This window comes from Canis aureus, chromosome 13, assembly GCF_053574225.1.
Source record: "Canis aureus isolate CA01 chromosome 13, VMU_Caureus_v.1.0, whole genome shotgun sequence".
Lineage (NCBI taxonomy): Eukaryota > Metazoa > Chordata > Mammalia > Carnivora > Canidae > Canis > Canis aureus.
The window spans coordinates 51,586,084-51,600,022 of record NC_135623.1 but is presented as its reverse complement, the minus strand read 5'-3'; the positions used below and the strand labels follow the sequence as shown (position 1 = coordinate 51,600,022).

The 13,939-nt window shown below is 42.0% G+C and overlaps 1 protein-coding gene and 1 long non-coding RNA gene across 24 annotated transcripts in view; one reads left to right on the top strand and one right to left on the bottom strand.

The window, feature by feature from the left end:
• Nucleotides 1-8,001: 8,001 nt before the first annotated feature.
• Nucleotides 8,002-12,431, bottom strand: LOC144282500 (uncharacterized). The gene is made up of 2 exons (XR_013350946.1): nucleotides 12,295-12,431; nucleotides 8,002-8,256 (listed from the first exon to the last, which is right to left on the bottom strand). It is a non-coding gene; the product is annotated as an uncharacterized LOC144282500 (long non-coding RNA).
• A 152-nt stretch (nucleotides 12,432-12,583) lies between these two features.
• The window catches only part of SLC10A7 (solute carrier family 10 member 7), a 243,748-nt gene continuing 242,392 nt past the window's right edge, over nucleotides 12,584-13,939 (top strand). For 4 of the 23 annotated variants that reach the window (XR_013350937.1, XR_013350936.1, XM_077846252.1 and 1 more), the window contains exon 1: nucleotides 12,594-13,217. Coding sequence is in view for 18 of the 23 variants with exons in the window: in XM_077846252.1 (XP_077702378.1) it covers nucleotides 13,118-13,217 (100 nt within the window). In the remaining 5 variants the exon portion in view is untranslated. Of the gene's footprint in view, nucleotides 13,218-13,939 lie in introns of all 23 variants that reach the window. The other 19 variants (XM_077846257.1, XM_077846256.1, XM_077846258.1 and 16 more) reach the window with 11 other exon arrangements.

Here is a 13,939-nt window from a genome sequence, read left to right as displayed (position 1 = left end):
TACTTCTGCCTATCTCAATATATACTCATATTACTTTTCTTCTATGCTATTTTAAATTGTCTTAATTCTCTCTAACTTTATTTATTTCATTCAGCCATATATCTGCCTTCTGGATCTTTTTTTCTTTGTTTGTTTTCTTGATCTTTGGTTGATTTTATTTCCTCTGCATTTTCCCTACATTCCAGAAAGGAAGAAAAATTATGTCAGAACAGCCTCTATCTACCCAAGGACATAACTTTCTAGACAAAGGTACTATTTTCCATCAATATACTTTTTGGCCTTAGGTCTTTATACTGCATTTTCAGGAAAGTGTTGCTTTTGAGGGGTTGATGAAGGCAGATTTGCCAGTGGGATTTAATAATAAATTTCCACTTATTCCTTAGAAAAGTTTGTAAGCTGCACCTAGGAGTGGATAGATTCAGGGAGTTATTTTGGGGTAGGAAGATCTTAAAAGTCAAAGGTGAAACTTAAGAATCTTAACTTTTTCTTATATAAGGTTTACAGAATAGGGATGGGGTGGCAAACTTCTTTTGTAGAGGCAAGCCTCTGTAATGGGCCAGATAATAAATATTTCTGGCTTCACTGGGTGATAAAATTGCTTTGCAACTATTCAACTCTATTGCTGTAGTAAAGGAGCCATAGACAATACTAAACAACTAGGCACAGCTGTGACTAACTTTCGATATAACTATAAAAACAGAATTTGTTTTTATTTACAAAAACAAGGGCTTTAGTTTTCCCACTCCTGGTATAGTACTAGGCAAGCAATTTGGAGATGTGAATTTAAGAGCTCTGCTTTGATAAGCTGTATATATCAGGAAATGCCATTCATCTGGTCGTTCAATTCGTTCTTTCCAGAGAAACACAATTGCAACAGCCTCTGAAATAGAAAAAGAAAGTTCCACTGGAGAATGGCAGTGATACTTTCTTTCTTCCTTATTGTGCAAGACTTTCAATCCCAGTACCCAGGGCCACTTAAAATTCCTGAGCCAGCCTCATCACCGATGCTAAGAGATGCAGTTTATTAAAAAATAATACTTATAAATATAGCCTGGCTTGTGTGGCTCTAAGGTATCTTCTGGTACAGCTTCTGGTCTCTAACCCAGATTTTTCCTTTCTCCCAATGTGCACAAATTAGATTTACCAAGACAAGTAGGCCAATCACAATAGCAAACTCTAGTCTTATTTTTCTACTCAATAATTAATCACTTTTCTTCAAGGCTGTCAAGGGAGGGAAGTACATGAAGCACTGTTGGCCAGCTGGCCAGGTAGTGGTGGGACCTTGGAGGTACAATAAAGCCTATGAGTGTTGAAGATGTACTAATATTCTCATGATAAATGTTTTCCAAGAACTTGTGATAGAGGATAGCTGTGAAAAAACCTTTAGGACCACAGCTGCATGTAGTGAGCATATAGGTAGCTGCAGGTGAAATTTCAGGTTCTAAGGTGTAGTGTTCAGAAAGTTTTCATCGCCTCAAGAGTAGCATACAATGATTTGAAAGGATAAATGAAGAACTGGTCAAGAAGAAATGAATAAAAGCAAATGATGAAGATCAATATTTTATTTGATAAATAAAATATTTATTGATTTTATGGCATTGATAATTTCACAATAAATTATGTAGAAAATTAAAACAAAAACCACAAAATTATCTATCACCAATGATTCAGTTTCTACTGTGTGTAAGTTCAAAACATGTTATGAGTTGAAAGCAATAATTAGCATTATTCAGTATTAGCAATTCACTTTTTTATCACTCTTTAGATCAAGAGATTACTGCATAATTTTCTAGTTTTCAAAAATGCATAACACATTAATGAACATTAGGCTTGGCTATAAGTAATAGAAAACTCAAAATAATAGTGATAAACAAGAAAGAAGTTTGTTTTCTCTCTAATAAACATACAATCTGGGGGTAGGCAGTCTAAAGCATGTAGGGGGCAGCTCACAAGATGCCTTTTGTGCTCTACCAGTCTCGGTGGAAAGATGGATGCTTGGGATTTAAGCCTTTATACTTGCATTCTAGCTAGCAAGAAGAGAAAGGTACAAAGAGGTGAACATCCCCTTTCTTTGAGGTTTTTCTTAGAAATCAGGCCCTTCTAATTACATTCCATTGGTAAAACTTGTTCATATGCCCATTTACTAGCTACTTGCTTCTTTACAAATAAAGCAAAGATTACAGCCGCAAAAACTGTATTATTCATGCTGTTTTCTACACACACGTGCTTTTGAATTTTTCCTTCTTATCCATTTTTCTTTGAAAGCATGTGCCCAGTAGAATCAGGAGTTCTCCCACTAGGCAAAAAGGAGAAAATGGGCAAGTAGATACTGCCAGCAATCCCTACCACCCATTCTGATTACACAGCCCTTGAATCAGCCAACCCAATCATTCTTTGAAACAGCCTTTGGGAGCCCAAGAACCTAGTAGAATGTACCCAAGTCTGCAAATTACAGACATAAGGTTTCCACATTTCTTTTAGATCTTTGTACTTAAATTGGACTTATTATTCCAGTTGATGCCCAGTCTTACAGGACAATCATAGATACAGCTCTATGTAATTTTCTAGGAGGAGGTAAAAATGCCCTCTGGAGAATTTTAATATGTTTGGCATTTCTCTCAGGAATATGAAGTGGACAGCTACTCTATGAATGATCTTTGACCTGCCCTGGAGCTATGCAGGCAGCTATCTTTTCCCTAGCAACCAACATTTTAAAAAATTACTCGGGTAATTATCATACATTAGTTTTTTCTGATAATTGTAAGGAAAAGTCATACATTCATTTTAAGCCACAAAAACTGTATTATTCATGCTGTTTTCTACACACACGTGCTTTTGAATTTTTCCTTCTTAACTCAGTCATTCTTCATTAATGGTGCCAAGTTATGCCTTTGTTTTTAGCTTAGCTAGTTTTTCCAAGTGCTTCTGTGATATTGTTATGCACAGTGTTGGCTTTATTTCTTTTACTCTTTCTATCCTTCATCATTTATTAATGACACAGATTGTGTGATGAAGAGTTGTCAACATTATCATTTTTCTATATTTACAGGTATAATAACTGCATTGAAGTGGATTTGTCATCTAATAGCCTTAAATGATCCCTCTCTTTCAGGCTGCATTTCCCTCCATTATTTACTGTGCTTCCCAATAGCTTATCATCCACTGCTGTCTACTCTCCTCTTTGTCCTTAATTTCCTGAGACAGATTTCCACTTAAGAGACTGAGAAACTATTAGATGGAGAGTTTCCACAAACCACGGGAGCATAAGGTCTTCTGCAAAGAGACACATTCACACACTATAGGTTAAGGAAAGAAAGTAGCATTACATCTTCCATGCTGACAAACCCAGTTGCTATCAATGTGGAGAGGGCATAATGGCATTTGAATTGAGGGAATCTACATGCATAACTCTCATTAACACAAATACAATAGAAGCTAAGTGCCTAAATTCCTGTGCAGAGAAAAGAGAAGTGGTTATACTCCTAGTCTAATGTAAAACATGACCTCCTGTATTTGAGTTGGAATTTTCATAACTGTTTAATATTAGTTTGTGAGTTGTTCTTTATCAAAGAATAAAACAGTACTCTATCTCTGTAAAACATTTTAGCAACACTCAGAGAAGCTGATTACCAGATATTTATTTTGGAAATTAGCTAGCTAGCTACATATGTTTTCAAATTAAGCATGTATTGGTGGTATTCTGTTGTAATTGGAGAGCCCACTATATATCTTTATCTTTGCTATATTTAGAATACAGGAAAATAACTCAGCATTTCCTTTCATGGTAATGTTTTGGGGCTAAAAATATTCACTGGTAAAAAAGTGTTCTTCCATCAAAACGATTGCTATTAAATATGTATTTTTTGAAGGTTACATGACATGTCAAGAATTATGGATCCTTTCATTTAAATCAAAAAAATTTATCAAAAGATCCTTATGGATCTTTTCATTTAAATTATAATTACTTCAAATAATTAAAAAAAGCATACATAAGACTTATTCAACTTCTCCAAAGAAAAAATATAAAATCATTATCATCATGCCATTGTAATTTTCACAAATTATCCACCAGTGAAAAAAGAATTACATGTGTTGATGGTTGAACCAAACACTTCCATCTAACTTATGTTTCTTTAAATTGCTGGGGGAGCTTTTTATTTAACTTGCCTGAATGAAGCTGTGTACTTCCAATTTCCTTATAAGCCCATGCTAAGATCTGAGTTATTTTTTTTATTATTACAGAATTTATTTTTAAACAATCTCTATACCCAATATAGGGCTTGAACTCACAACTCTGAGATCAAGAGTTGCATGCTCCACTGACTGACTCAGCCAGTTACCCCAAGACTTGAGAAGTTCTTGATGCACAGTGTGGGAGTTGGTTGAGTTAAAAGCATCATTGATCCGCATCTCTCCACAGTTGCCAGATAATTCCTGTGCTCAACAGCATAAAAAAACTTATTGACTTACTTACTTAGTAAGTAAGTAAGTACTTACTTACTTACTGTAGTCTCTTTTCAATTTTTTCCCATTTGGCTTCGATATTAGGTATCTATTACTGTGTAATGAGCTACCTCCCAAATTTCCCATCCTAAAACAACAAACATGATTTATCTCACAGTTTTTTTTTTTGATAAGATTTTACTTATTTATTCGAGAGAGAGAGAGAGAGAGAGAAAGAGAGAGAGAGAGGCAGAGACACAGGCAAAGGGAGAAGCAGGCTCCATGCAGGGACCCTGACCTGGGACTCGATCCCCGGTCTCCAGGATCACGCTGTGGGCTGAAGGCGGCGCTAAACTGCTGAGCCACCCAGGCTGCCCTATCTCACAGTTTTTATGGGTCGTGATTTTTATGAGAAAAAGAAATCTTTTATGAGAAAAGATCTCATGAAGAGGCATCAAGAGGGTAGCCATCTGCAAATCAAGGAGAGTGAAACCAATCCTGCCAGCACCTTGATCTTGAACTTCTAGCCTCCAGAGTCGTGAAGAAATAAATTTTACTTAAGTCACTCACTCTGACCTATTGAATATGTAGATCATGGTATGTTAGGATTTTTTCCTGCAGGGTAGATGAAGCCATTGAAGATTTTTGAGTACAGCAGAGCCATATGTCTGAAAAGAGGGTGAGATCTCTGGAGGGTGGTAGGTCACCTGTCTTCTTTTATTGTGATTCTTTTTTGTACACTCGACTCTCTGGATAGTTTTATCCAATCCCATGGCTTTAAAGACCATTCAGGCCAAGGACTTCTAAATTTTTATCCCTAGCCCTGACCTCACTTGGAACAGTTTAGCCAACTCCTTAATCTCCATGTGAATGTTTAATGGCCTGTCCCAAAATAAATCTTGATTTTCCTTATTAAATTTGCTCTTCCCTAGCTTTTTCATCCTTGTAAATGATACTAACATTTACCCAACTAGTGGATTTAGCTGAACCTTAGTAGTCATCCTGAGTCATCTAAATCTAATCCAGTAGCCAAATCTGTCTCTCCTCTGTAACACAATTGGAAATTATCTACCTTTCTTCCTCTTCACTACCACTGTCTCTCTTGTGCAGGCCAACAAGAACTCTCCCTTCAACCACTCCAAAATCCTCCTAACTTGTTTCTCTTCTTTTTCTTTAAAGCCAATATATTCTTTGCTTGCTTAAAATTTTCCTACAGCTTTCAACTACATTTAAATAAAATCTAAACTTCATAACCTGGGGTCTACAAACACATAATTGATCTGGATGATCTGGTCCCGGTCTCTTCCAGGCTCAGTCCCATTTCCCTGCAACACTCTGGTTATATTGACCTTCTTTCTATACCTTTAACACGCCATAGAAGGCAGAATAATGGCCCCCAAAGATGGCTACATTCTGACCACCAGAACCTGTGATATGTTTGTTACCTTACATGGCAAAAGGGACTCTATGGCTGTGATTAAAGTAGGGATCCCAAGACGGAGACATTGTTCTGGGTTCTCTGGGTGTGGCCATCATAATTAGAAGGGTCTTTATAAGTGAAAGAGGGCAGAAGAAAGGCTGTGTCAGAATGATTCATCATGAGAAAGACTAGGTGGGTAGTTGCTGACTTTGAAGATGAGGGGAGCCAAAAGCCAAGGAACGCCAGCAGCCCCTAGAACAGGAAAAGGAAATAGACTCTCCTCTTAGAAACCTAGAAAAGAGTGCAGGCCTACTGATATGTTGATTTTAGGCCAGTGAGATCCATTTTTGACTTCAAAGCTCCAGAACTGTGAGATAACACATTTGTATTGTTTCAAACCACTAAGTTGAGGCAATTTGTTACAGCCGCAACAGAAACATAGGTTGTTCACCAAATGTTTCCCCTGCCTTAAAGCGCTCATCTTCCAAATATTAGCATCGTGGACACTTCCCCATCATTTGGGGCCTCTGTTTAAATTACACCGCTTCAGAAAGGCCTTCTCTAACCACTCAGACTAGCCTCCTTGTTACTCTACCATGTGACCTGTTTTATTGTCATCATGGCGCTCATCACTACTTGTTCTTTTTTTTTATCCAATTACTGGATTATAGAAGCAAAGCTGAAACCTTGTCTCTCACTTTCCCCTGTTACTCCAGTATCTGGAATAATGCCTTGCACAAAGGAGCTCAATAAATATTTGCTGAATAAAAGTACCCCTGGTCCTGGCACATAGTAAAAATTCATATACTCTAAGTAAGCACACCATATTCAATGTTACAACCAACGTAAGTAACAAAGTTTAAAAGTAAATATTTGCTACATAAATGCCTAGGATTTCCATAAGCTATAGTTGAAGAATTCAGGAACTATAGCAACTCTGTTTTCATGAGCTCAAACCTTCCTTTTATCTGTATTCTGGACATTTCTCTTTATATGTTTCAGTGGCCTTGCACACAAGATATAAACTAAATTTACAATTTCCCCAAATTTATTTTGTAAAGATTCCCTGGCCGGGTGAATGGCACTGGTATCTATCTGACAGACATTCTGGGACTCATTTCAGCCTGCTTCCCCATTCTCCTAGAGATGACTGGTCATTTGTTTTTTATTCTTTCTGCTTAACAGTTTTTTTGTTTTGTTTTGTTTTGTTTTGTTTTTGTTTTGTTTTTTTGTTTGTTTTTTTTTGCTTAACAGTTTTTATACTAATTGCCCTTCCCAGCTCCATTCACTTAGTCACTTCTTCCTGAACTATTTGTGCAGAGACTGCTTCTAAAGGGATACTTCCAGCAAACTGGACATATCATCACTAGCCAGTCTAAAATCCTTCAGTGACTCCCCACAGTATTAATAAAATCTGAATCCTTGACCATGACACACACAGGATCTGTACCCTGGCTAGTTCTCTCTACCCTTCCCACATCACTCTCCCTTCGCTGACTCATCTAGCTACCCTGGTCTTTGAATGCAATGGTGTCAAGCTCTTCCTCGCTGAGCAATAGCTTTCTCCCACCTGCCTGCTCATCCTTCTGATCTCAGGAGGCCTCCCTCAATCTAGATTATTCACAACATCCTGTTCCTTTCTGATAGCAATTTGTAATTACATGTTTGATTACATCTGTTTCCTCTACTAGATTATAAACTCCTGAGGGCAGGTTTTGTCTTCTTTTGTTCAAAACTGTATGCACAACACTGACACATGCTGGCACATAGTGGAGGCCATTATATATTTGTTCAATAAACAAACCTAATATTCATTGAACAAAGAGCATTTATCATGTGTCTTTTAGAGAAATGTGCTTTCACATGTACATTTTCACTGGGATGATGTCAGGTGAAGTGGCAGGAGTAAAATAGAAATAAAACTAAGGTAAAGCAACAGAGGAAAGGAAAAATGACAGGAAAAATGAATGAAAGAGAAGAGTGATAGAATTATCGAAGAAAGAAAGGGCAGGAAAGGACCTTGTAGTGGGTTGAATGGTGGGCACACCAAAAATAGGTCCACATCAAAGCCCTGGAACCTATGAATGATTCCATTTCTAGCTTTCTAGAGTTGCCAGAACAAAGTACCACAAACTGGGTGGCTTGAAACCACAAAAATTTATTCTTTCACAGTTGAGGCCAAAATTCTGGTATCAAGATGTTAGCAGGGTTGATTCCTTCTGGGGGCTTTGAAGGAAAAATCTGTTTTATGTCTACCTCCCAGCTTCTGGTGGCTGTTTCCAAGGCAGAATCCTTGGCATTCCTCAGCTTGTGGACACATCACTCCAATCTTCTGCTTCCATCTTCATATAACTTTCTCCTCCTTGTGTCTCTTTCGTGTGTTACCATATGTCCTTTTTTTTTAAAAAAAGATTTTATTCATTTATTATGAGAGACACAGGGAGAGAGGGAGAGAGAGGCAGAGATATAGGCAGAGGGAGAAGCAGGCTCCATGCAGGAAACCCGACACGGGACTCGATCCTGGGTCTCTAGGATCAGGCCCTGGGCTGAAGGCAGGTGCCAAACCGCTGAGCCACCCGGGCTGCCCAGCCACATGTCCTTCTAATAAGGACACTGGTCACTGGATTTGGGACCCATCTTAATCCAGTATGACTTCCATTTATTACATCTGCAAGACTCAATTTCAAATACGATCACATTCAGAGATTCCAGGTGCACATAAATATTTGGGGGGACATATTCAACAGAGTTGAGTCACCTAGTTTGGGAAAAGGATATTTGCAGGTGTAATTAAGGATCTTAAAATGAGATCATTCTGGATTATCTGGGTGGGCCCTAAATCCAATGACAAATGTCTTTATAGGAGACACACAGAAGACACGGACAGAAGAGAGGAGCCAATATGAAGACAGATGCAGAGACTGGAGTGATGTGGCTATTAGCGAGACACACAGAGGAGAAGATGATGTGAAGATGAGGGGCAGAGATTGGAGTGATGTGGCCATAAGGCAAGAAAGCCAAATTATGCCAACAACCACCAGAAGCTGGAAGAAGCAGGCAAAGATTCTCTCTCTAGAGTCTCCAGAGGAAATATGGCCTTGCCAGCACCTTGACTTTGGGCTTTTGGTTTACAGAGATACAATAAACCAGATTTGCTAATTTTAAGGCATCTAATTTTAGGTATTTGTTAGGGTAGCCATGGGAAATTAATAGAGGTCTTACAGTAAGGATAGAAATCGCAGCACACTGTATTTCCCTTTAAGTACCAGTGAAACAAAAAACCTTTCCATGAGTTTCCTTGCAAACAGCCATAAAATTAAACTGGCTCAATTCTCTGTAAGTATAATGTTTAATGATTTTTTTTTAAATACAAGAGCATACCTTCAATGACTGAAACATAGGAATCTTTAACCTACTAAGAAATTATTCTAAGAAAATAATTGTGTTGTAAACGATCTTTCATCTCCACTTATCTGGTGACTGCTTGATAATTAACATCAGATTTTATCACATCTCTTGTGCTTTCTTTTCTATTTTCAGCTTAAGTTGTTTAATGTCATGTGTCTTCCTATTAAGTTCTTTTTATCTTGACTTCTTGTCATTCTGCCTAATATATAATTAGATGAGACTCCATACTGTGTGACCTACAACTGGTAGCATAACTGCAAAAACTGCCTTAGTTTTTGGATAGCAAGTCATGTCATCAAGATAAAGCTAAATAAGTAGAGGAAATTACCAAATGAGTCTCTTTCAATCTCTGAATATTCAAATTCAAAATTAGAGTCTGGCATCACTGAGCAATCCTAGAAGTCTCTTCCAAACTTGAGGTTCCATAGTTACCCATTTAAGTCATAGACGCCACACTGCTTCAAAATGTCAGATAGTATTTTATTTGCTCATGTATTTCAGAGCATACCAGAGAGATGTTGAAGCTCCTGCTGGGTCTAGGAGGGAAAAGTCCATTCAGAAATGATCAGTGTCTTCCTCAATTTCTTTCAGAAGTGTTCTATAGTTTTTAGGGTATAGATCCTTTACCTCTTTGGTTAGGTTTATTCCTAGGTATCTTATGCTTTTGGGTGCAATTGTAAATGGGATTGACTCCTTAATTTCTCTTTCTTCAGTCTCATTGTTAGTGTATAGAAATGCCATTGATTTCTGGGCATTGATTTTGTATCCTGCCACGCTACCAAATTGCTGTATGAGTTCTAGCAATCTTAGGGTGGAAGCTTTGAGGAAGACACAAAGAGATGGAAAAATATTCCATGCTCATGGATTGGCAGAATTAATATTGTGAAAATGTCAATGTTACCCAGGGCAATATACACGTTTAATGCAATCCCTATCAAAATACCATGGACTTTCTTCAGAGAGTTAGAACAAATTATTTTAAGATTTGTGTGGAATCAGAAAAGACCCCGAATAGCCAGGGGAATTTTAAAAAAGAAAACCATAGCTGGGGGCATCACAATGCCAGATTTCAGGTTGTACTACAAAGCTGTGGTCATCAAGACAGTGTGGTACTGGCACAAAAACAGACACATAGATCAGTGGAACAGAACAGAGAACCCAGAAGTGGACCTTCAACTTTATGGTCAACTAATATTCGATAAAGGAGGAAAGACTATCCATTGGAAGAAAGACAGTCTCTTCAATAAATGGTGCTGGGAAAATTGGACATCCACATGCAGAAGAATGAAACTAGACCACTCTCTTGCACCATACACAAAGATAAACTCAAAATGGATGAAAGATCTAAATGTGAGACAAGATTCCATCAAAATCCTAGCGGAGAACACAGGCAACACCCTTTTTGAACTCGGCCACAGTAACTTCTTGCAAGATACATCCACGAAGGCAAAAGAAACAAAAGCAAAAATGAACTATTGGGACTTCATCAAGATAAGAAGCTTTTGCACAGCAAAGGATACAGTCAACAAAACTAAAAGACAACCTACAGAATGGGAGAAGATATTTGCAAATGATGTATCAGATAAAGGGCTAGTTTCCAAGATCTATAAAGAACTTCTTAAACTCAACAGCAAAGAAACAAACAATCCAATCATGAAATGGGCAAAAGACATGAACAGAAATCTCACAGAGGAAGACATAGACATGGCCAACATGCATATGAGAAAATGCTCTGCATCACTTGCCATCAGGGAAATACAAATCAAAACCACAATGAGATACCACCTCACACCAGTGAGAATGGGGCAAATTAACAAGGCAGGAAACAACAAATGTTGGACGGATGCGGAGAAAAGGGAACCCTCTTACACTGTTGGTGGGAATGTGAACTGGTGCAGCCACTCTGGGAAACTGTGTGGAGGTTCCTCAAAGAGTTAAAAAATAGATCTGCCCTACGACCCAGCAATTGCACTGCTGGGGATTTAGCCCAAAGATACAGACACAGTGAAACACCAGGGCACCTGCACCCCGATGTTTCTAGCAGCAATGGCCACGATAGCCAAGCTGTGGAAGGAGCCTCGGTGTCCATCGAAAGATGATGGATAAAGAAGCTGTGGTTTATGTATACAATGGAATATTACTCAGCCCTTAGAAATGGCAAATACCCACCATTTGCTTCAACGTGGATGGAACTGGAGGGTATTATGCTGAGTGAAGTAAGTCAATCGGAGAAGGACAAACAGTGTATGGTCTCATTCATTTGGGGAATATAAATAATAGTGAAAGGGAATAAAGAGGAAAGGAGAAAAAATGAGTGGGAAGTATCAGAAAGGGAGACAGAACATAAAGACTCCTAACTCTGGGAAACGAACTAGGGGTGGTGGAAGGGGAGGAGGGCGGGGGGTGGGGGTGAATGGGTGACGGGCACTGAGGGGGGCACTTGACGGGATGAGCACTGGGTGTTATTCTGTATGTTGGCAAATTGAACACCAATAAAAAATAAATTTAGTATTAAAAAAAAAAAAACGATCAGGGTCACTGGTTGCCAGAAAACACCTCAAGGGAGAAACTGGGGGACGCAGAGGATTCAGGAGGGCCGATGAAAGGCGGGAGCTCCCCTCTATTCAGTTCCCCATCATTTCTGCCTTGGGGTCCCCGGCCCCCTTCCCACAGGTGTCCTGTGCTTGGGTGGGCGAGCCCCGAGGGTCACGCGCGAGTGCACTGGCGCATCCTCCAGACTGCCCTGCTCATCCTTAGCCTCGCTGGGAGGGCGCTTGAGCACCCACCACTGCCGCCAAGGAAAACGCGGTCCCCGGTTTCCGGGAGGAGACCGAAACCCCGCAGACCTCCCCGCGCCCTGGGGCCAGCGTGGGCTCGTGGGCTCGTGGGCTCGGGGTTCGGGGCCGGCGTCCCACCCGCGAGGCACCGCGCTGCGCCCGCCCGCCCTCCCGGAGGCACCGGACGCTGGAAGGCACGGGTCCTGCGGACGTGGGCGGCGGCTGGACGCCCAATTTTCAACCCACCCTCGGGGCTAAAACTCCCCGAAAGAAGGAGCCGATCCCCGGCGCGGACCTGGGAGCGCCTCTAACTCCGGGGCTCCCGCCGAGAACCCGGAGACCAACGGCGGCCTCCCCTTCCCCCCGCGCACACGTCAGCGCCGGCGTCGGGGAAGCGTCGTAATGCCCCGAAGAGGCGCGCCAGCGAAAAACACCCTGCACCCGCCGCCGCGGCAGCCAACCGAGACCCCGCCCCCCCCCCCCCCCCCCCCCCCCCCCGGGAGCGCATGCCAGCCTTTCCCGTAAGTTCGTGGCGGAGCAAAAGAAAGTTTCTTCGTGGATGTGCTTCGGGGGCGCGGCAGCGGAGCCTAAAGGTTTGTCGGAGCGGGACCCTCAATAAGGCCGGGTGGCTGTGAAGCCTAACGTCGCTCCAAGCACCAGTCACTCCCAATAAGGTTCCGCAGGTCCCGGCGGTGGCGACCCGGCAGCCCGCTCCCCTCATCTGATCGCCTGCGCCCGCCGACCCGGCCCGAGGGTCCGCTTCAGAGCGTCTGCGCTCGGGAGGCGCGGCCAGAGCGGCCGTGGTGCGGGCGCGTCTACTGTGAGGCGCGTGGTAGTGATGGCGGCGCTCAGCGAGACTTTCCTGTCACTGGATACTACTACTCCCAGCCCTCCTCTAAGCCGCCGGAGCAACCCCCTGGTCTGTAGTTTACAAGTGGCAATTTGACTCGCTCCGCTGCATGTCTGGAGGGACCGTGGAAAGTGTGGAGACGCCCCGGGGATTAAGCGATCGCAGCTTAAAAAGAAAAAAAGCCAAACAAATAAACAAAACCCACCCACCCTAGGAAACATGAGGCTGCTGGAGAGAATGAGGAAAGAATGGTTCATGATTGGAATAGTGCTGGCGATCGCCGGAGCCAAGCTGGAGCCATCCGTGGGGGTGAACGGGGGTAAGTGCTCCACCGCGAGTCCCACTTCACAACTAATTTTCGAGTCTGGGAAAGGAGGGGAAACCCTAATCGGGAAGCGGCGGCTTCCCTCAAGGGCGCGGACCAGCTCGGGGTGTCCTTTGGCATTTCTGCTGATGTTTTAATTTACTAGCCCGAGACTGTAATTAGGAAGGGGGCGAAGGGATTTGAACGCAGGTTCCCTTTTGGGCGAACAGTCCATGCGGATGCTCAGGTTAAGGAGTGAGCTCACCGGGAATGAAACTTACTCCCCTTGCCCGCCGGAGCAGCATCCCGCCCCGGGGGACGCCGGGTTGCCCCGGGTTCCTTATCTCTCTTGGAGCCGCCACCGTGACCAGGTCTATTTCCGGATCCCCCACCCCGCCCCCACGTGTAAGAAAAGGCAGTGGGGGAAGAAACAGAGACACCCCTTCATCCTGCAACTAAGCTCTTGCGGCCCACATGTTGCAGGGTGATGATTTGCTGCAGTTGCCGCCGCTCCAGAAACTCCCAAGCCCACTGACACGTTGCACTTTTTCATTACAGGACACTACTTCCGCGTGCTGCCGGGCCTCGGTTGCTGGTGCTCCGACAGATGCAGCCTGTGTTAGGCTGTGTGTAGTGTGTGTTTTGGCCAGGAAATGTGGGCCGGCTAAAATCATGCTCCGATTTCTGAATAGTGGGAGCTTTGTAATGTGGGGGGAGGCACTGGTGGAGACTGGAAA